This window comes from Equus przewalskii, chromosome 32 (assembly GCF_037783145.1).
Source record: "Equus przewalskii isolate Varuska chromosome 32, EquPr2, whole genome shotgun sequence".
Taxonomy (NCBI): Eukaryota; Metazoa; Chordata; class Mammalia; order Perissodactyla; family Equidae; genus Equus; species Equus przewalskii.
In genome coordinates this window covers 7,954,906-7,977,210 of record NC_091862.1, presented here as the reverse complement: position 1 = coordinate 7,977,210, position 22,305 = coordinate 7,954,906, and the positions used below count along the sequence as shown (strand labels likewise).

Sequence of the window (22,305 nt, the reverse complement as noted above, 5' to 3'; positions counted from 1 at the left end):
ATGGGAATCCAATACAGTATCTGTAGATAAATAAAGTGACACAGCCTCAGGCCCGGGCCCACAATTTGAGGAGGCCGTTGGCAGATCTCTGAGCCACTGGATGTGCTAAAAGGTTATCATATGAAACAAGCCCCGGCTCTTTTTATTAAATTGAGGTATATTTGACATAGAGTGAAATGAACAAATCTTAAAGGTGGTTTGATAAGTTTTGAGTAACACACATGCCTGTATAAACCACTCTCCTGTCATGATTTAGACCACTGCCATCCCCCCAAGAAAGCTCCCATGGGTCACTGCTCAACCAATCTCTGCCAGCCCCCAGAGGCAAATGCTATTGATTTCTTTCACCATAAACTAGTTTTGTCTCTTCTAGAACCTCTGACGGATGGCCTCATACAGTATGTACTCTTCTTTTGCCTGGCTTCTTTCTTTATTTTTTTTCCTCCCCAAAGGCCCAGTACCTAGCTGTAAATCCTAGTTGTAAGTCCTTCTAGTTCTATGTGAGCCACCACCACGGCACGGCAACTGACAGATGGGTGGTGTGGTTCCACAACCGGGAAGAGAACCCAGGCTGCTGAAACAGTGAGAGCACCAAACTAGGCCATCAGGGCTCTCTCTGGCTTCTTTCTTTAATATAACATTTGTGTGCTTTGTCCTCGTGTTTTGAGAGTGTCAGTAAATCGTTCCTTTTTATTGCTGAATAGTACCTATCCCACTGTATGAATATACCATCAATTATCGATTCATTTTCTTATTGATGAGCATTGAAGAGGTTTCCAGTTTGGGGCTATTATGAATAAAGTTGCTATGAATATTCTGGTAGATCTTTTTGTGGACTTATGTTTTCATTTCTCTTGAGTAAATAGTCAGGAATAGAATAAAGGTTTGTAGGGTAGATGCACATTTAACTTTCTAAGAAACCATCAGACTGATTTCCAAAGTGGTGGTACCATTTTGCTAAGATATTGAACATTTTTTTGGCACTTAATGGCCATTTGGATATCTTCCCCTGTGGAATGTCTATTGACATTTTTATTAAGTTGTTTTTCTTCTTACTAGTGAGTGGGAGAAATATTTATATATTCTGGATATAAGCCATTTGTCAGATATATTGATTGAGAATATTTTTCTCCCAATCTGTGATTTATCTATTTTCTTAACAATGATTTTTGGTGAGTAGAAGTTTTCATTTTGTTAAAATCTAAATAATACATTTTTTCTTTTATACTGCTTTTTAGGTCCTGTCTAAAAATTTTTTGCCTTCTCCAAGGTTGTGAAAATCTTCTCTTAATGTTCTTTCCTAGAAGCTTTATATTTCAGCTTTAGTTTTAGCTTCTACTTTTAGGTCTAAGAGTTTTCTCAAATTAATTTGTGCTAGGAGATAAGAGTCAGGGTTTTGGGGTTTTTTGTGGGGTTTTTTTTCTGTATGGATATCCAGTTGTTCCAGAACAAGTTCAGAAAACATTTCCTTTTCCTATTAAATTGTTTTGCCATCTATATTGAAAATCAGTTGACATATATATGAGGGTTTGTTTCTGGACTTTTTTCTCTATTTGTAGACCTTTTACCAGTGCCACTGCCTTGACTACTGCGCTTTTAGAACAAGCCTTTGAGTCAGAATGTGTAAGTCTTCCAACTTTGTTCTTCTTTTATAGATTGTTCTGGTGAGTCTAGGTCCTTCCCGTATACATTGTGTCTCTTTTTCCAAAAAAAAAAAGAAAAAAATGGCTGCAGGAACTTTTCTTGGATATAGATTGGATCCAAAGATTAATTTGGTGAGAAATGGTATTGAGTCTTTTAATTCATAAACGTAGCATATGTTTATTTAGATCTTTTCAATTTTTCTCAACAAAATTTTATAGTTTGCAGCATACAGTTCTTATTATACATATTTTGTCAAATTTATCACTAACTATTTTGTTTTTGGTACTATCGTCAATGATATTGTCTTTAAATTTTAATTTTCCAATTGGTCACTGCTGGTGTATAGAAATACAATTTTTGTATGTTGACTTTGTATATACTTTTGTATCTGTTGACCTTGCAAAATTCACCTATTAATACTTAGGATTCTCTGCATTCATTAATCTAGTTTTCTGTGAATAAAGAAAGATTTACTTATTCCTTTCCAAACTTTAGGCCCTTTATTTCTTTTCCTTGTTCCTAATCTTATAGAGAAAGCATTAATCTTTCGCCATTAATACGATGAGAGTTGGGGGCTTTTTGCAGATGGCCTTGATCAAGTTGAGGAAGTTCCCTTCTGTTCCTAGTTTGCTCAGACTTCTTATCATGGATGAGTGTTGAATTTTGTCTAATGATTTTTCAACATCTTTTGATATAATCACACGATATATCACTTTTATTCTATTAACATGTTGATTTACGTTGATTGTTTTGCAAATGTTAAACTAACGTTACATTCTTGGAGAGAAGCCCCATTTGTTTATCATGCTACATACTTTTCATAAATTCAATTTACTAATTTTTTGCTGCCTTTTTGTCTATATTCACAACAGATAATGTTCTGTAGTTTCTTGCAATATCCTTGTCTACTTTTTGCATCGCATTTTTTTAAGGCTCACAAACTGAGTTACGTTTCCTCCTTTATTTTCTGCAAGAGATAGTAAAAGATTGGTATTATTTTCTCCTTAAATATTTGAGAAAATCTACCAGTGCAGCCTAAGCCTGGAGTTTTCTCTGTGGGAAGTTTTTTAATTTAAAAAACATATTTTTTCTTTAATAGATATCAGACTACTTAAAAATTCTATTTATTCAGTGTCTAACTTACTTTTTTCTTTCCTCCCTTCCAAGGAATTATTCCATTTTATTTAAGTTGTTGAATTTATTAACATAAAGTTGTTCTTAATACTTTATTATCTTTTAATATCTGTAGGATTCTATAGTGATGGCTTCTCTTTTATTCCTGATGTTGACAATTGTGTTCTCTCCTTTATTCATGATGAGTTTAGCCAGAGATTTATCAATTATATTGATCTTTTCAAAGAACCAACTTTTTGTCTCATTGATTTACTCAATTGTCTATTTTCTTTACCATTGATTTTTATTATTTCCTCCTTTCTGCTTACTTTGGGTTGTATTTGCTTTTCATTTTCTAGATTCTTACGTTGTTATGTTAGATGGACAGTTCTCAAAATTTTGGGTCTCAGGAACCTTTTACACTCTTAAAAAGGATCAGGAACCTGAAGAGCTTTAGTTTTTGTGATATATATTTTGTACACTTACTGTGTTAGAATTAAAACTGAGAATTTTTTAGCACACAAGAACACTCAATAACATATTTCATTAGTTGTCAGAAAGACGATGTCATTTCGCATTATCTAGTCTTTGGAAAACTCTACTGGACACTTGTGAGAAAACAAAAGCAAAAGGGGAAAATAAAATATATATTTTCTAATTGAAAGAGTTTTAACCTCACAGACTCCCTGAAGGGTTCCCAGGAATCCGTAAGTCTGCCCAGACCACACTTTGAGAACTTCTGGTTAAATCATTGACTTGTAAATGTGTCTATTTTCTAATAAGAACACTTAAAGCTATAAAACCCTAAAAACATTAGCTGCATCCCACAAGTTTTGATATACCATGTTTTTATTAATATTCAGATCAAAATATTTCTAAATGCATTTATAATTTTTTCTTTGACTTAGGTTATTTAGAAATGTGTTTTTTTAATTTCCAAATATTCGAGAATTTCCTAAATTTTTTTATTATTTATATCTCATTTAATTCTGCTGTAGTCAGAAACATCTCCATATTTTAATGCTTTTAAATTTATCAAGACTTGTTTTAAGTCCAAGCATACAGTAGACCTTGGTGAGTACTCCATGTGCACTTGAATGTGTATTCTGTAGCTGAGCATAGTGTTAAATTGCTTCATAATTTTCCTCTAAAACTTCTATATCCTTTCTTAATTTTTTGTCTACTTGTTCTACTATAATTTGTTTTGGGAGGATTTATGACTAAGAGAGAGAAGTGAGGAAATCTCCAACTATAATTGTGGACTTATCTACTTCTCTCTTTACTTCTGTCCCTTTTTGTTTCATATATCTGATGCTCTATTATTAGGGTGCAAAACATTCAGCATTGTTAACCCTTTTTACTTTAAAATGTCCTTTTTATCTCTGGTATTATTTCTTGTCCTGAAATCTACTTTGTCTGCAAATTAACGACTACACTAGCTTTCTTTTCATTAGCGTTTTCTTGGTCTATCATTTTCCATCTTTTGATTTTTCACCTATGTCTTCATATTTAAAGAGAATCTATTGTATGGAGATCATAATTGGCTTTGGGGTTTTATTCAACGCAACGTTCTCTGCCTTTTAATTGCAATATTTAGTCCTTTTACATTTAATATGCTTATTAATGTGGTTGGGTTTAAGTCTACCATCAGGCTATTTATTTTCTGTTTGCACCATACCTCTTTAATTCTTTTCTCCTCCTTTCCTCCTTTCTTTTGGATTAATTGAATATTGTTGTTATCTACTCCTCTGAGTTTGAATTTTCAGCATTATTCTAGGATTTACAATATCCGTCTTTAATCTATCATATTCAATCATGTATCAATATTATGTAGTATCATGGATAACATAAGAAAATTACAACAGTATACTTACACCTCTCTCCTATATTATTTATGCTATTGTTTTCATAATTTTACTTTACATATATTAAAATAAGAATACATCATTATCATTTCACTTCAAGCAAAATCATCTTCTTAGGAAATGAGATAAATATAAATATTTTACATTTACATTTATATTTATCATTTCCAGCGTTCTTCAACACTTAATAGAGATTCAAGTTTCCATCTGATATTAGCTTACTTCTCCCTAAATACCTTTCTTTAACATTTTTTACTACTGGTAAAATATTCAAATGTTTTGGGGGGAAGAAGGAATATCTCTCTATTTAGCATTCATTTTCAAAGGATATTTTAGTTGAATATATAGTTCTAGTTTGATGGCTTTTTAAAAATTTTTATCATTTAAAAATGTCATTCCACTGTTTTCTGGTTTGCATAGTTTCTGATGAGAAGACATTAGTCAGTCTTATCACTGTTCTGCCCTGTAAATGTGTCCTTTTTCTATGGCTTCTTATAAGATTTTTCTCTTTGTCTTTGGCTTTAAGAATTTAACTATGATGCACCTAAGTAAATCATACTGTTTTACTTTTTAAAAATTCTACTTAGGATGAAAAGCTTCTGGAGATGATGGCAGTGATGGTTGCACAACCACGTGAATATAGTTAATGCCGCTGAACTGTATGCTTAAAAATGGCTAAAATGGTAAAGTTTTTGTTATGCATATTTTACCACAATAAAAAAGCAAATTAATTTTTTAAAAATTCTATTTATAGTTCACTGAGCTTCTTGAATCTGTGAATTTATAATTTTCCTCAAATCTGGAAAAATTTCATCCATCATTGGTTTAAGCATGTTTTTCCATCCCAATATCTCTCTCTTCTCCTTCTTGGACTTGATTTAAATGTATGTTAGACCTTTTGATATTTTTCTATAGGCCTTTGAAGATCTGTTGATTGTTTTTCTCAGCCTTTTGCTTTTCCTTCATGCTGCAGTTTGCATTATTTTCAAGTTAACCTTTTCTTCTGTAATGTCTAACCTGATGGCTATCCAGTGAATTTTTCATTTAAGATAAATAATTTTTTAGTTCTTTCTTTTCCATTGGCCTCTTGTATAGTTTTCCTTTCTATTTAGATTATCCCTTTCTTTCTTTAATGTTCAGATTTTCCTTTAAATCCTTGAACACAATTATAATATCTTCTAAAAGTTTTGCGTGCTAATTCCATCATTTCTGGGTCTGTTTGTATTGACTGATTTCTCTCCTAGTTACGGATCCCATTAAACAATCTTTATATGTCTAGTAATTTTCAAATTTATGCCAGACATTGTAGATGTCACATTACTGAGTGACTTGATTTTGTTGTTTTCCTCTCAAGAGTGTTGAGTTTTCTTCTGGAAGGCAGTTAATTTACTTGGAGACCATTTTGACCCTTTTAGGGTTGCTTTTAAGCATTGCTAGAGTGTTTCTAGAGTGGCCTTTATTCTAGGAATACATTAATCCTACTCCTGAAGTGTGACTTTTCTGGAGTCTCTACTGAGTACCCAAGGTGTCCCATGACGTCTCTCTTCTTTGGCTTCTCAGAATCTCAAGTCCCTGGACAAGAATTTCCCAGTGCTAAGTGACTTCTGTAGTCTCCAGTTATCTCATCACTCCCTGTGGTTGTTCTTTCCCCAGTAGGTGTTCCTTGTCAGACTAACTGTGGAATCTCTCCCTGTCTGTATGCAACTTTATATTCAGTCAAAGACTTAAGGACAACTCTATGCGTATTTCTGGAGCTCCTTCTCTGTACATATCTTTCTCATTATTACCCAGCCTACAAAATCCAGCTGCCTCAGTAATTCCAACTCCAGTCTCTGTCTCCTGCATTCAACAAGACTGCTGTGGTCTTCTCTGCCTCCATCTCCTTGCACTGCAGTCCAGGAAGTGTCTCCAGGAAGAAAGCTAGGGTAACTCTGGGATGGATCTAATTTATTTCCCTTTCTAAAAGTCTCAGTCTTGTGCTGCCTGTTGTCCATTGTGTGGAAAGTTCTTCCATATGTTTTATAGCCATTTATGGGAGAAAGGCTGGTCTGGTCAGACCTGATCTTTTGTCTATCCACCTGCCCATTTTGCTTATCAGTACCTGTTTAGTTCCTGACTCTCATCTGCCTTCCTGCTTTTGCTCTTCATGTCCTGGCACCTCATATCCCTTCAGACTACTAGTGCTCAGGACCTGACGTGTACACATCAGGTGATATACACTGGGACTCAATGACAAACACAAACTGGACTTCGGGGACTGGAGGTTGGAATGTAAAAATTCCATAGTTGAAAGACCGCATTGATCTTCAACAGGTGTTATGGAATGGTACTGTTTCTAAGCTTTTGGTCATTTGTTTTCCTGAGCTTTCCAGGAGTGTGAACTTGACACCTCCATATATACCCCCTGCTTCCACAAAACTATTCAGGAAAGATAGCCAGCCTCTAACTTCTCTTCTTTCACAACTTTTGCTAAAAAGTAAGGTGCCTGAGATGTTTTGGCTCACATTCTGGAGCCAAGAGAAGTTTGGTCCTAAGAAGCTAACTTAAAAAATGGCCCTTCTAACAGAAATTTAAGTTGGCTGTTGTTCCTCTTTTTTTCATTTTTTTCTCCCCAAAGCCTCCCAGTACATAGTTGTGTATTCTAGTTGTGAGTGCTTCTGGTTGTGCTATGTGGGATGCCGCCTCATCATGGCCTGATGAGCAGTGCCATGTCCACACCCAGGATTCGAACCATCAAAACCCTGGGCTGCCAAAGCAGCGAACATGAACTTAACAATGTGGCTAGCGGGCCTGCCCCTGTTTCTCCTCTTATGGTTAAAAATCAAAGACATACGCATTTGGGTACTTTTCTGGAGTCTTCTGATGCCAGTGTGGTGTCATGGATGACCAAGATTGACATTTCTTTCCTGTGATAGTGATGGAGGATGTGCCTCGATAACTCTCTCCCTTGTCCTGGTAGCAGTCTTGGACCACAGGAGTTTGTTCAGGTGGTTCTGAAATTAAAATAGAAGAAATCAGTGAATAATGACTAGAACAGAGAAATAAGTGAAGCAATTTATGACACAAACAGAACAGTAGTTTCTGGGAATTAACACTGTTCCCTTTTCCATATTGGCAAGTAGATGGACATGCAAAGAGAATAGATCCAGAATGAGCAAGGCTGAATCTTACAGTATTGGGCTAAGGAAGATGCATGCTAATTTAAAAAAAAAAAGAGAGAGAGAGAGTGGCCAGTTCTCTTATGAAGGATACTGTAAGACAATTGCAAATGTATACCATAATGATTCCCCAGTCCTCCTCCAAAAAGACTTTTTTCTAAAAAAAGAAAAAGATAACATTCTAGAACTTTAATGGCCTAACTTTTTTGCTGAATATTTCATTTAAAACTCAGGGGAAAATAAGCAAGTCAGAGTACTTATAATTGAAAATTGCATTCATGTGCAAGCTCTTTTTTATGGTTCTCCAGTGGGTGTTCATGCAATTGGGCAGGAGACCAAAGGTAGACACATTCAGGGGTGCAGGCTGCAGGTGGTGATTGACTGTCAGTGGGGGGAGATGTGAATCCCTTACACGTTTACCCAGACTCTTATACAAAGCCAAAGCCCTAAGCTGCTGGAGCTAGTCTAAGATTAGGGGTAGACCAGGAAGACAGAGACTGTCCACCTTCACCAAAAGCTTAGCATTAGTAAGAAGAAACAGCAGTATATCACTAGGGTCTAGTTAATAGCATAGAGTGTCCCCCTCTGTGATGCAGGCATGCAGTGACTGCTAAAAATTGGGAGTGGATTAGAAATACTGAGAAAACTCTTCAGCACCCCGGACCCTACTCCTAGCACAAGGTAACAGCAGCCCATCACCAGAGAAATTTGAAACCTGTGGTCCATTTAAGATAATAAAAGCAGTAACAATAAAACCCAAATTCAGTTCATCTGCTGACTATATGGATTCAATTACCCACACAGCATACTGACAAAAGAAGAATCATGTCTATTTCAAAGTACAAACAATTCTTCTTCTTCTACAAAAAATGACCAGCATCTGATGAAAAATTACAAGACACACCAAAAAAGCCAGGGAGAGTGATAAACAGAGCCAGACTCAAAGATGACTTGGAGCCAGACAAACAGAGATGCAGAGACTATCAGATTGAGGTTGTGAGAAAACTATGACTACTATGTTAAAGGATCTTGTAGCAAAGGTGAACAATATGCGTGGATAGATGAAGAATTTCAGCAGATGGGGAAACAAAAATAGAATAAAATGCAAATGCTAAAAATAAAAACCTTGACATCAGAGATGAAGAATTCCTTTGATGGGATAATCAGCAGATCAGACACAACTGAGGAAACAATGAAGGAACTTGAAAGTAGATTAATAAACATGATCCAAACTGACACACAAAGAGAAAAAAAGAGTGGGGCAAAAAAGCAGAACAGGCATATAAGAGATTTGAAACAATATGAAATGGCCCAACCTTTGGGTAATTGGAGTCCAAAAAAGGAAAATAGAGAGAGAGAGAGTAGGGGAAAAGAAATATTTGGGCAGTAACGGCTGATAATTTTACAAAAGTAGTGAAAATCAACAATCCACAAAAACGAGAAGCTCAGAGAACTTCAATCAGGATAAATACCAACAAATAAACAAACAAACATGCAAACACATGTAGGCACACCAAAATCAAACTGCCAAAAACCAAAGAGGAGACAAAGTCTTAAAGACAGGCAGAGGGGAAAAAATATTAAATACAGAGAAACAAAAATAAGATTTCCAGTCATAAACTATTGAAAACAGAAACTAACCGTTAATATCTTTAAAGTAGTGATACTTTTAAAAGGTGATTCCTTTTAAAAGGAAAAAAATTATCAGCCCAGAATTATAAACCCAACAAAATTATTCTTTAAAACTGTGGGCAAAATAAAGACTTTTCCAGACATACAAAAGCTGAAACATTTCATCACCAGCAGACCTGTACTACAAGAAATGTTAAAAGTTAACTTTTTTTACAGAAAGAATATGATACCAAATGGAAATATGAATCTACAGAAAGAAATGAAGAGTACTAGAAATGGCAAAAATAAATAAATAAATAAAAGTAAACATAAAGATATTTTTTATATTTACAATCCACTTTAAAACATAACTAAATGGGGCAAAAATGGTATCAATGTATTGTGAGATTTATAACACAATAAAAGTAAGCTCTTTGAGAACAATAAAACAATATTTTGGAAGGGAAGAAATCGAAGTACAATGTTATAAGGTTCTTACATTATATATCAAGTAAAACAATATTATTTGAAGGTAGGATGTGATACGTTAAAGATGTATATTATAAACATTAGAAAAATACTAAACACACTAAAAATTGGTTTAATAAGCAAATAGTGGTGACAAAAGACAATCAAAATAATACTCAGTGCAAACAAAAGCAGAAAAAGGTGAAAAAAGGAACAAAATTCAAATAGAACAAATAGAAATAACTAGCTTGATGGTAGATTTAAATCCAACCACATTAATAATTATATTAAATGTAAATTGTCTAAACGTCTCAGTTAAAAGACTGGGAAAAATAGATAAATCATACAAACATTAGTGAAAATAGAACTGTAATGGAAGTATTCATATCCTCAAAAGGAGACTTTAGAATAAGGACTATTTCCAGAGATAAGGAGGGACATTACATCATGACAAAGGGGTTGTGTCTTCAAGAAGACATAATCTTAAGCGTCTATGTGACTAACTAAGAGCTCCAGAGCATATAAAGCAAACATAAAACCAAAAAGAAATAGAGGAATTCACAGCTCAAGTTGGAGACATCACCATTCATCTCTTAGTAATCAATAGAACAGGAGATAGAAAACTAGTGAAGATTCGGAACAGTCACCAGAATGACCGTATCGGAGCCATAAAACAAACTTCAATGAATCTAAAACAGTTGAAATCATAGAGCATGTTCTCTGACCAGAACAGAATTAAAGTACGATCAAAGCTTCTGTATACGGTGGTGTCACTGGGGTAGAAAAATACAGAGAGCACTGGGGCCCTCAGCAAGCTCTCATTCCCCTTACCTGAAGCATCCGTAATTTCTGTGGGTACTGATGAGGACGTACAGGACGGTATATTGCAGTATTCCCACCTCGTTTCACTGCTGGTTGTATAGCACCACGGAGCCGTTTCTCCATCAGGGTTACGACAGTAGTTTTCATCCAAATTTCTGAAAAAGAAGTGGTTGTGAGCGTAGCTTTGCAAAAAGGCTCAGTAAATAACAAAGCGCTCGCATGCTGGTCAATGGTGATACTGGATACGTATCCAAGTAGTTCTCTAGAATTACACAAACTGAATAACACGTGGAATTCTATAGGATTCTATAGAATTATGGCACAGGTGCTTCTCTTGGGTAAAGGGTTGAAATAGATTCCTTGTCTCTGTAGAATCAAGCGCAATAGGTCTTTTATTACGTGTTGGGCACTGTGCTATATGCTGAAAACCCAATGGGTATTTTCCACACTCTTCCTGCTTCAAAAAGGATACATGCTAGCCATGGAATTTCAGTTTACAGCCTTGGAATTTAAGTGTTCTCAAACCTTACTGTGCATTTAGTAGAAACCTTATCAAAACATATGCCTGGGACCCACTCTTTGTTTCTGGTTTAGTAGATCTGAGTAGGGTTCAAGAATTTGCATTTCTAACAAATTGCTGCCGATGCTGATGCCGCTAGTCTGGGGAAACCACACTTGGAGAATCAATGTAAAAGGAAACTCAGCACTAAATTTCCCTTCCCCTGCTTATGACTTGATCAGTTATGACTTGATCAGATATGACTTGATCAGTTTTCATTCCAGAATACTTTAACTCAAGATTCCTATAGTAACAAAAACTAAGGTGAAATCAATGGGATTTCACATTCCATAGCAGCAGACGGGGAAGGAGACCAGAGTGGGACTTACTTGCAAGGAAAGTTGTCCGGGGTCCTGTTGTGTTTGTGAGGGGTCTGCTCACTCCAGCGCTGACAGGTAAGCCCAGATTGGGTGACAGACACTCTCCCTCGATAGTTTTCACCTCTTCCTTTCAAACACTGATATGTTGGACCAGAAGATGGTGGGGGTGTTGCTTGAATGGGGAAAATAAACTACAATGAATTTTTTAAGAAAGAGTCACAGATAGATGATGCGGGGACGGATACACGGATCATCAGACTGTCTTCTGCTCATCCTGTCTCGCACTTTGGCTCTTGAAAATTGTTTCTTATTTCCAGAAGAATCTAAGTCTGAGTAGAATCTACATCTGCAGTCCATCTCAGGAGGAACTCCTCCAGGGACAAGAGCCATAGAGTAGATGCTTCTTTCTATATTCTCTTTGCTCAGGTCGTCATACACAGTAAAAATCAACCTGGGCCACCCTCCACCCTGAATCCTCACATATACCAACGATCCAATTTGCATTGTGAAGAATAGATTATTCACCAAGGAAACACAACTGAAGGACACGCGATAGTCCGTAAAGCCAAACAACAGAGAGAGTCCATGGAAAGAAGGCCAGAAATGTCCCCAAACAAAAGGCTGCACATCCAGGAATCAAGAAATTCACGGGAAGGAAAAAAGATCACAAAAGAGATACCAGTGTTCATAAAGGAGGAGAGTCTCTGAGGAACTTCAGGGTCTTGAAGGATGATGGTCAGAGCAAAGAAGAGGAAGCTGGCTCTCAAGGCTCGCTGGGTCCTTTTCAACGTTTGATGACTGACTGTCTTTGTCTAAACACTTAGTCCCTTGCTTCAAATTCTCATAGGAGGAAAATACTATAAAATCGTTTCTTCCAAGTCATTCCTGCTAGGTCTGCCATTTCACCTCCTCCCCGTGAACACTCTTCTCCCACGGCTCCCTCACAAGTTGGACACCCTGAGAAACTGGGTGTCCAGACACCTCTCTGTTTACAAAGCAACAATTAGAAAGAACTCTGGCTCTTCATGAAATTCACTTGCCAGAAAGCATGGATCTGACTTCCCTTTAGCGCTAGGAAAAAGTAGAATATCACAGAGACCTCCCAAGAGACCGCATTCAACTGAACTCAGAGGAGGCAGAAGTCTTTGCTAGGGGGAAAAAAAAAAAGGTAAATGGATGCTCTCATCAATTACCTCCAGTGACCAATAAATGATTTTAAAAGAGCAATCCCTTCCCACAGGTGTCAGGCACTTTTAAGGCACAGCACTCAGGCACTGACACATGGTTTTTTCTTGATTCCAAGGGCAGAACAGGTAAAGATCCCTGAGGACTGGGTATGAGCCATACTTACAACAGCGCGGGATGTCGCAGAATTCCCAGCGTTTGTCGGGATCCATGGTGAAACACCACGGGCGGGGCTCCCCATCAGGGTTACGACAGTAATTCATCCTCAGGTTCTTGTTCGGAAATCTGAACAGGCAAGAAGAGTTGTAATAGCACCCAACATTTACATTCACGGATGAGCATCATTTCAGACGAGCAAACCTGGAGCACCTGTTGTGTGCTCGGCACAGGCAGGCACCCAGGGAAGTGACTGGATCAAGGCTGTCCTCAAAGAGATGACAATGTCATAAATAAAGTGAGCTCAGTATTCTAAGGAGTGTGTTTCTAACAGTTTACACGTGCAAAAGTCGCAGAACAAGATCAGTAACTTTATTGTTTTGGCCATCTGGAAAATTGGTATTGGAAAACTCCAGTTATTTAGCTGCAAATAATAGCAATTTTTAAAACACAAGGTACTCACTGACTAGAGATCGTCATCTAGTACACAGTATAATCAAGATGTTGGTATCTTCATAGCTTAAAGGAATGGACCTTCTGGTCTACCAGGTTCTGGTCCTGCCAGCTTTTAAGCTTATAGAAACTGAGAGGGATAAGCTGTGTTTCTGTGAGCACATGGCCGAATAGTACAGGCCAGTGAGCCCCTCAGGAGGGACCTCGTGGCTAAGAGCGTGAGATGCGTGCAAGCCTTGTGGCCCTCTGCACTTATTTCACATCCCTGTCTAAGGTGGTAAGTGCTTCGTCAGGATGGACAGAGCAACCAGCAGTGGCTTAAGCAATCCTCTTCTGATTTCCTAAAAGTGCATTGACCCAGTTCTGTGCCTAAGGTCCTTACCGTATTTCTTCTTCGAAGAAAAATGGTAACGGCTGTGTTCTAAGCTAGCTATTTGGAATAGCTAGGAGGTAAAGAAAATCAGAGGAGCTGTTTTCACAGTGAAATCTGTGGCCTAGTCCCATTTTTTAGAAGTTTTTATAAAACCCATTTTCATCCTTCGGTCACCATAGAACGAAGAAAAAGACCAGACGCAGCTACTGAAATGGAAGGTGTTTTCCAGTACAATTAATGTGAAATAGAAACCCCAGAAAAACCCTACTTTAGGAATCATCATTATTTTCCAGATCAGGGACTCTTATTCCTATTTTAAATTCATGATCCCCTGTGAAAATCTGGTGGAGGTCAGGAATCCTCGCCCCAGAAAAAATGCGTTGATATAAATACACATAAAACGTTGAGGAACTCACAAAACCCCTATAGCCCCTCCATAGATCACAGGTTAGGAAGCCTTGAGTCTCACTGGCATGAAGGAAAAGGAAAGGAATAAAGAGAAGAGGGAAATATTTGGAAAATCCAGAAGTGAGATGTGTCCGTATTTCTCAAATCTTAATGCGCCTCCGAATAAGCTAGGAATCTGGTTATAATGCCAGAGGCTCTGAGATTCAGCATTTCTAACAAACTCTCAGATGGTATCACTCTTTCATGGACCACATTTGGAGTAGCAAGTATGTATACTTCACCCGCAGTCATGTGGGAAGACAAACTCGGAAATTCAAAAACATCAGGTGTGTTCACTTCTTGAGGGATGCTAAAATATCTAAATAAAATGAAGTGCCCCAGAGAGCCGCAGAGTCGGGAGCATCTCGTTTCTTTCCCAGTGAGACTTACTTGGAAGGAATGTATCCATGAGCATGTGGGCTCTGAGAGGCCCAGGGCTGGCATTCAAGTCCAGATATGGTCTTGGAAATTTTGCCCTCATAATTTTCTCCGCTGCAATGCATACATTCATCTGGCAGAACAGAGAAGAAGGAAAGAAACGAAGAATAAAATGGAAATGGCTGAAGCAAAAGAGGGTAAAAACTAGAAGCCCACCATAAATGTTTCAAATACCACTTGCCACTTGTGTATATGTATTTTCCCATAACCCCTTAGTAATAAAATTGGCAATAAAGACTCCATTTTCTAATACAATCTAAAATATTCTCTCCTTCAAATGGTAAAATCTGCAAATTTTGGTCAACACTCCCTCAACTATTATAGTCATAACCAAATCCAGGAATTCCATAATGCCTTGTCCTCAGACTAGGAGGCACTGGCCCTTGGTGGGTGGGACGGTGGGGGCAAGAGGGTAAACATATTCTCAGAAGTCTGTAAGTTCTCTACTAGGATTTTTAAATGTTTTCTATCTTCATTTCAATAATGATCTTTAAAATTTCCTATGAAATTATTTTGATCATACAGATGACTGCCAAATAAGCTGGCACCCTGCCAGGATTTTAGTGCTGGGGTTTTTGTTTGTGCTCATGACCTCTCGGCACTCTCCTCACCATGCCAGGGTTTGCGTCCTAGTCAGGGAACCACACCACCATCTGTCTCTGCTGGACACAGCATCACTGGGAGTCAGGATCAACTCCACCGTACTAACTAACAGGACCTCAGTAGGGAACCATATTCACCTAAAATGACAGCGCTTCTCTTTTTATATTATTGAGAAGCATGACTGGCTGTTTTTTGCTGTCTTATATTATTTAAAAAGTGGAACTTTGATTTGGAATTATTGAAATAGCATGGCGCAGCAGGATAATATTATGACTTTAATTTTTATGAGGTAATAAGGAACACAGAAGCAGACTTGATACAAAAATGATGCATTCATGTCAATTAGGAGCCAAGTGACCTCATAACAAAGTATACGAATAAAGGTTCCCCATGGTTGAAACAGATCAAGCGATGGGAGAACTGAGCTGTCACACACAGTACATACACTACCCACATTGTTACATAAATCCTACCTTCATTCATTCTCCCTTTGCACCAATAAACGTACCAGGAAATATGAAATGAACATTTTTTCAACAAGACGTTTTTAATTTTTTCAGCATTGACTTTGAAGCACACTATTAAATTGGTTGGTCTATTAAAATAAAGGATTGCTGACTTAAAAACGGATTCATTGCTTTGATTCAGTGAAACAACAAAGTATACCACATGAAATTAATATTGTTTACTTGAACGTATTGATTTTGCGGTTTTATTGTACCTATTTCATTGCAAATCTGTTTTTGGCTTTATACGGTGCAACAGCTTTAAGCATAAGAAATTTGTATCTAGAGTCTGTATCTAGTTTTATCTTTGTACATGTTGAAGTAATATTTTAATAAAAATAATTCAGGTCAGTAATGGAGGTCCGAGCAAATTTTCAGTCCTTGCCAAGAGAACATGTTACTCAATGTTGCCAAACATGGCACTAATTGATTATTAATATCTCTGTGGGAAATTGCTTTATAGCAAATTACTTTACAGTTAAAGGGCAGATAGGAAAACATTTTGTAGAGCCTGACCTTCACATTCCGGAATGTCGCAGTAGTCGAATCTGGTCCCTGGATCTGTGGTGTAACACCAGGGCCCCTTCTCATCATTGTCCGGATTCCGGCAGTAGTTCTCTTCCAGCCCCTCTGAAGGATTCTTATCAGGGGAATATCTGTGGAGGATGGAGAAGAACCATTTTGACTATATTTTTAAAATCAGCATGTTATCAGCATCATAGAACAAGATGCTCTCCATTTCCCATCTGAGGTTCCAGATGTGCCCCTCAAATGCATTTGGCTCTGCACTGCAGCATGTGTGTTCTCCGATTTTCAATTTCTCTATTCCTAGGCTATTTCAGCACAGTAGCAAATATTCCTATTATTACTGTATTTACAGCCAAGTCTTAGAAATAGAGCCAAAATGTTTTTCTGCACTCAGTAGAAATAGAAAGGCCTCGAAGGCCTGTGGAATTCTTGATTCATTCCAAACACCTGTTTTTGTCAGTTGCCCTTCTCTCTGTAAAAATAACAGTAGTTAATATCATTTTCCCTGTGTGAACTATGTGCTGGGCATTAACTAAAATCTTTCCACACATTCTCTCATTTAGTCTTAATAAAACTCCTGTCAGGAAGGTGTTATTATCCTGATTTTCTAGATGAGAAAACTGAAGGGTAGCAATGTAAAGCCAAAGAAAACTTCCCTAAGCTTGAACAAGGGTTAAGTAGCATCTCAAAAATTCAAAGTCAGATCTGTCTGACTGCAAATGCTGTGTTCTCTCCAAAATGCAGCCAGAATTCATGGGGGAGGCGGGAAATGGGGAGTGAAGCTCATTTTCAGGTCTAGAGACAAGTTGCTGTGTAGAGATAACAAATTTGAGCAAAACCCCAAGACTTTGAGTCTGAAAAGGCAGGTTTTGTTTCTGGTTCTTTTACGTACCTGTTTTTGGTAAATTGCACTCTCTCATGACCTCAGTTTCCCCATCTGCTGGGGTAGAGATGGCTTAGATTATCTCCAAGGCCTCTGACAATCTATGATTTGGCCATTTTGTTTAATCATTCTACCTCTACAAGCCTTAAGGTCCTGGGAATATGAGACCTGCCCATCTCATAGGCATGCAATAAAGGCAATTTGTTTGGGAGGCCCGGCAATAGACACCCAATTCCTACTCGATAAGCATTGCTACTGAGAACTTAATGCCACCTAACACCGTATTGGGCAAAGTACGGAAAGAATGACGCTAAAGTAAATATAGGCAAGTTGCAAGACAATCTATTTTTCGTTTATATTTGATTGATTATTTTGTTCTACAACGCAGAGGTGAACACGTGGTGGGAGCTCTAACTTGGTACATTTGATTTAGACTAATTTGGTTTTCAACAGTCATCTTTGGCCTTTTCTTAGACTCAGCCTAGAATTCATGGTTTTATTATTATTTTTTTAATGAGTTGTCCTTCTATATCCTACGTCTCCCAGAAAAGTAGCTACACGAGAGTGAATGAAAAGCAACCATCTCCTGCTTTTGTGTGTGAGGAAGACTGGCCCTGAGCTAACTTCTGTTGCCAGTCTTCCTCTTTTTGCTTGAGGAAGCTTGTCACTGGGCTAACATCTGTGCCCATCTTCCTCTATTTTACGTGGGATGCCAGCACAGTGTTGCCTGACGAGTGGTGCTAGGTCCGCGCCTGGGATTCATACTTGCAAAGCCCGGGCTGTTGAATCAGAGCACACGAACTTAACCTCTACACCACCAGGTGGACCCCCATGTTCTGCTTTTATGCTATGAATAATTGAACCATCCTACATCAACATCACTAAGGGTCTCTTTGTACCTGCCTATTCACATATTCTGGTTTGGTTCAGAAGTGGTGGAATCATTCTCAGCATAATAGGTGAACATAGAGATGAAAGAGAAAGTCTTACTTAGGTATGTGCGGAGAGGTGTCACTCCATTTTTGACAAGAAACCCCGTTTTTCGTTTTGGACGTCGTGCCCCTGTAGCTCCTTCCAGTCCCAGTCTTGCACTCTGAAAGATAAACTAAAGGAAGTGCGCACCGTTATCAAATCCTTTCACAACAAGGAACATCGTGAGGAAGCCCCGCACTGCTTAGTCACATTGAAAGGACTCGCACACCAGACGACGCCATCTTCCTCCGATCTAAAAGGATAGTCTTTTAGATGTGGGGAGGAGTTGCAGTTGCTAAGCTATTTGGTGCTTTGATTTCTTTATTCAAAGCTGGGCCCGCTCTGTGTAATGGGGGTACCACACGGGGTGCTGGGGACACCGGGAGTACAGAACAAAGACCTTACCTCTGTGGAGCTTACGTCCCAGGGGAGTCAGGGGGCCAGTTACAGGAAGTAACCGAGGACACAAATTATGAAAGGAGATCACCTCACGGTGACATGTCCAACAGAGAAAATAAATGGCGTGATGAGAAAATAGCGTGATGAGAGAGTGAATGGGAAAGTAGACGGGGGCTTTTTACACAGGGCGGGGAACAGGCTTTTCAGAGGCTGAAAGAGAACCAAGCCACTTCTACTTTTTGAGGCTCTCAGTATTTTAAATATGAAAAAGTACCAAACCAGCTTATAAACTATGGTCTGCTTTAAATGTTTGCAGTAGACGCTCTCTACCAGCCTCCACTCACCCAGCACACCGCTTAGCCAGTGGGCCCCACCCTGTCTTTAAAAGACACTGTCAGGTGCCCACCTGTGTCCCACATGTGGTAGGACGGGCACCTGTGTCTGGCAGGCCGCTTTCCAGGGTGCCCATCCACTTCTCTTCCCAACAGTTGGGTTATATGCTTACTAAGGGTCGGCTGTTTTTGTTGTCAAAACTATTTATACGACTATATTTGATTAAAGATGAGCTAAAGTGAGAAATGAATGTAAAAAAAAAACCCAGAGCTTTTTTTTGAAAACTAAGTTGAATGCTTTTAGGGATTTGAAAGAGTTGAATTGTTTGTTTTAAAAATTGCTATCAAATCCACTGAACACAGTCCGCTCCTATAGTTGACTATGTGAGTTTGGGGTGAAATTGTAAGAACATAAATGTATTTTACAGTCAGATTGATTAACAGATGTCTATAGATCTCGGCCCTCTTCAAAGAAAAGGAAACTGGTTATTGCAGACAATGCACTTAGAGGGGAGTTTCTGCAAGAAATGCACTAGATAACTCCTGTTGGTGGCCCCATCTTCAAAGAAAATGCCTCCACTCTACACCCAAAGGTGTCCATGTAAACTTGTGCTTTCACTGAAAATATAAAATACTTAAGGTATGTTTGTATCATCTTTTTTGATTCTCCATCTTAACCAAGTTTTTAAACTAATTGATCAGTTATCTGGGGAAGGTACTTCTAATACACTTAAACCTAGCACTATGCATAAAGACTGCAAAGATGTCTCCATTGAGATACATTATTACAGTTGACATATTACACTCAACAGAAGTGTAAACTCAAGGTGCTTTGGAGGCCCAGGGGTCACGGAAGACTTTTAAAAGGAAAGCTTAAATAATGCAGGGCCCTGGAACAATTGCTAAGGATTTGGATATTATTCTAAGGGCACTAAAGGTTTGAAGCAGGGAATTTACAGAGCAGCCAATGCAGTGACCCGGCCAGTGATGATGGCGGCTTAGACCCAGATGGTGACAGTGGCTGCGGTGGCAAGTGGCAGATGTAAATGTGATCTGACACTGAGTGTTCCCAGAAAAACCCTGGCAGGGAATTGAGCAGTGGGTCCATATTCCACAGGAAAGAAACAAGCACCAAAAAATGAGTGACTTTGACTTTTTACCTCTCTTTTGTTTGCATGTACCTGCCAGAGTTGACATAACCTTTTGCTCTTTTCCGTCATCTTGAAAACAAGTAATTATTCAACTATTTAAAGGAAGCTAGCGGTCACCCCCATGTTCCTTCGGGTTAACAATTGACAAATGACATATTTAAATATTAGCATTTGCCAAGGAGAATCCCACCAGGCCTTTATTTTGAAAGCCGGTAGATAGTATTTAATCCTATATATCTCATCCTCTACTCACTGTCTGTAAGAACTAATGACTTCAACAGATAAGCTGGAGATGTAATCTACGCTTTAATCTCAAGAATTAGAAATAAACAGTGTTAAGGAAGGGCATGTATCAGGCACACAGCTAATTAAACCTGAGAAGATGAACCGATGCCTGGAAATAGTCCCAACCTAAAGAAACACTTTCTGAAATCTTATTTAGAGTTTCGTGGTGAGACTAGAAGGAATGTCACAAATCATTGTCGAGAATACAGGGAATAGGATGTTTCTTGTTGTCTGTAACACCTGTGCTACAGAATATTTGGAGAACTAAGTTGTTATTATAAATGGTCGTAATACGTGGCCAAGAACAGAGTATAGGAGGTAGTTTTAAAAGTGTCATACATTCACTTAAATCTTCATACATACTTAATGGAACTTTTGCATACCTAAAAAGACGTGCAATTTCTGTAGGAATCAGGCCACCCCTTATCCTAAACAATGGGACTATTGATCCAGAATTTTCAAGGAAATTATGGAAAAGGAACTACAATTCCTGCCCATTTTCAAAAGACAACATTCCAGAGTCTGAGGGAAGGATACACCATGACAGAAAAAAGTGGAAAATTTAGGAATAAAAATAAGGATTTTGTCTCTATCGAACTATTACTGAGGATATAAAACTCCTCAGTTTTTCTATTTCTCCAGGCTTCAATCCAGAAGCTGAGGCCAAGGACCGTGCTCCCTGCAGAACAAGAAGCCAAGATCAAAAGGAATGTTTAGACTCCCCTTCCTCCTTAAAATAAGATAAAATTTTGAATACCTTATTTTCAGGGGGATAGAGGTAGAAGTGATTTTGTAAATTCAATCCCTTCCTTTGCAAATCAAGAAAAATGAAAGCTAAAAGGTGAAGTAATGTACTCAAGTTGACATAGTGGATTAGTAGCCAAATCTTGTCCTGACTCCAAATTCAATTACACTATACCATAGTGTCTCCAGTCTCTGGCCTGATGAATTACAGATTTAAAGAGGAGGAAGGGAGGGTTCAGGGAGAAGGAGAAAGGAAGGGGAGGGGAGGGAGGGGGGAGGAAGGAGAAGAAGGGAGGGGAAGGTGGGGAAAGGGGAGGGGGAAGGGGGGAGGAGAGAGGAGGAAGAGGGGAGGAGAGAGGAGGAGAAGTAGAGGAATGGGAGGAATGGAAAGGGGAGGAAAGAAAAGAGAAAGGGAAGAGGGATGAGGAAAAGAGAGAGGAGGGGAGGAAGGGAGGAGGGGAGGAGTGGGGAGGGGTGGGGAGGAGGAGAGCAAGAAGGAGAACAGGAGGAGCAAGAGGAAGAAACCACCGTACTCACTTCTCTTTTCAAATAAAATAACATCTCTCATCCTCATGACTGGGGAAGACTTCCTGTTTTCAGCCAGGAGCACACATCGTGGCTCTTTACTGTGATATTGGAATGCCCTGCAGAAGAGAATCAGGAAACGCTGCAAATGTTTTCCTTTATTGAAGGAAAGGAAACTTTCAATGATAAGCAAGAGACTCTAAAGATAATTGTATCTTTTGATGGATCAAGGAGCTCAGAACTGCTACCTTCAATGGAGTTTGGCACAGCATCAAGGAAGTACTGTAAAAGAATACATCAACTCGGAAGGTACTCTGATTTTCTTCCACCTTTACTTCTCCCCTTCCAAATTTTCTGTTTCAACTGCTTAAGTCTTTCCTCACTCACTTTCTTAATTAAATGCCAGAATATTTGCTTTTGAGTTGGAAAGAGGCAACTCCAATTGCTTTGAACCAATTCCCAAGATGGCCTGCGTGACTTTTGGACTCCTGTAATTTCCCCTTGACTTGTGCCTCTACATTCTACCCCTCAGCCTGCACCTCACACCTCCTTGCCCATCCATGTGGTCTTGCCGTGGATACTTGGTCTGACATTCAAAACCATCCACAGCTACCTTTCCAGCCCCATCTCCAACCATCCGCATGAACCCTTTGCCTTAGTCAAATTGGTCGATCACTGGGGCATCATTATCTCTCTCACAGGGGCACGCTGCTCCCTCTGCCTAGAACGCCTCCTACCCTATCGGTATTTATCAAGATCTCTCGC

The 22,305-nt window shown here is 38.6% G+C and overlaps 1 protein-coding gene across 2 annotated transcripts in view; it reads right to left on the bottom strand.

Moving 5' to 3' along the window:
* Positions 1-22,305, bottom strand: part of PLG (plasminogen) — a 46,876-nt gene that overhangs the window by 18,494 nt on the left and 6,077 nt on the right. For both annotated transcript variants that reach the window (XM_070602838.1, XM_070602840.1), the window contains exons 3-10: positions 21,553-21,659; positions 18,123-18,237; positions 16,238-16,377; positions 14,565-14,685; positions 12,912-13,030; positions 11,570-11,732; positions 10,691-10,836; positions 7,456-7,615 (exon numbers count right to left, since the gene is read on the bottom strand). In XM_070602838.1, the coding sequence (XP_070458939.1) occupies positions 7,456-7,615; positions 10,691-10,836; positions 11,570-11,732; positions 12,912-13,030; positions 14,565-14,685; positions 16,238-16,377; positions 18,123-18,237; positions 21,553-21,659 (1,071 nt within the window). The remainder of the gene's footprint in view (positions 1-7,455; positions 7,616-10,690; positions 10,837-11,569; positions 11,733-12,911; positions 13,031-14,564; positions 14,686-16,237; positions 16,378-18,122; positions 18,238-21,552; positions 21,660-22,305) is intronic.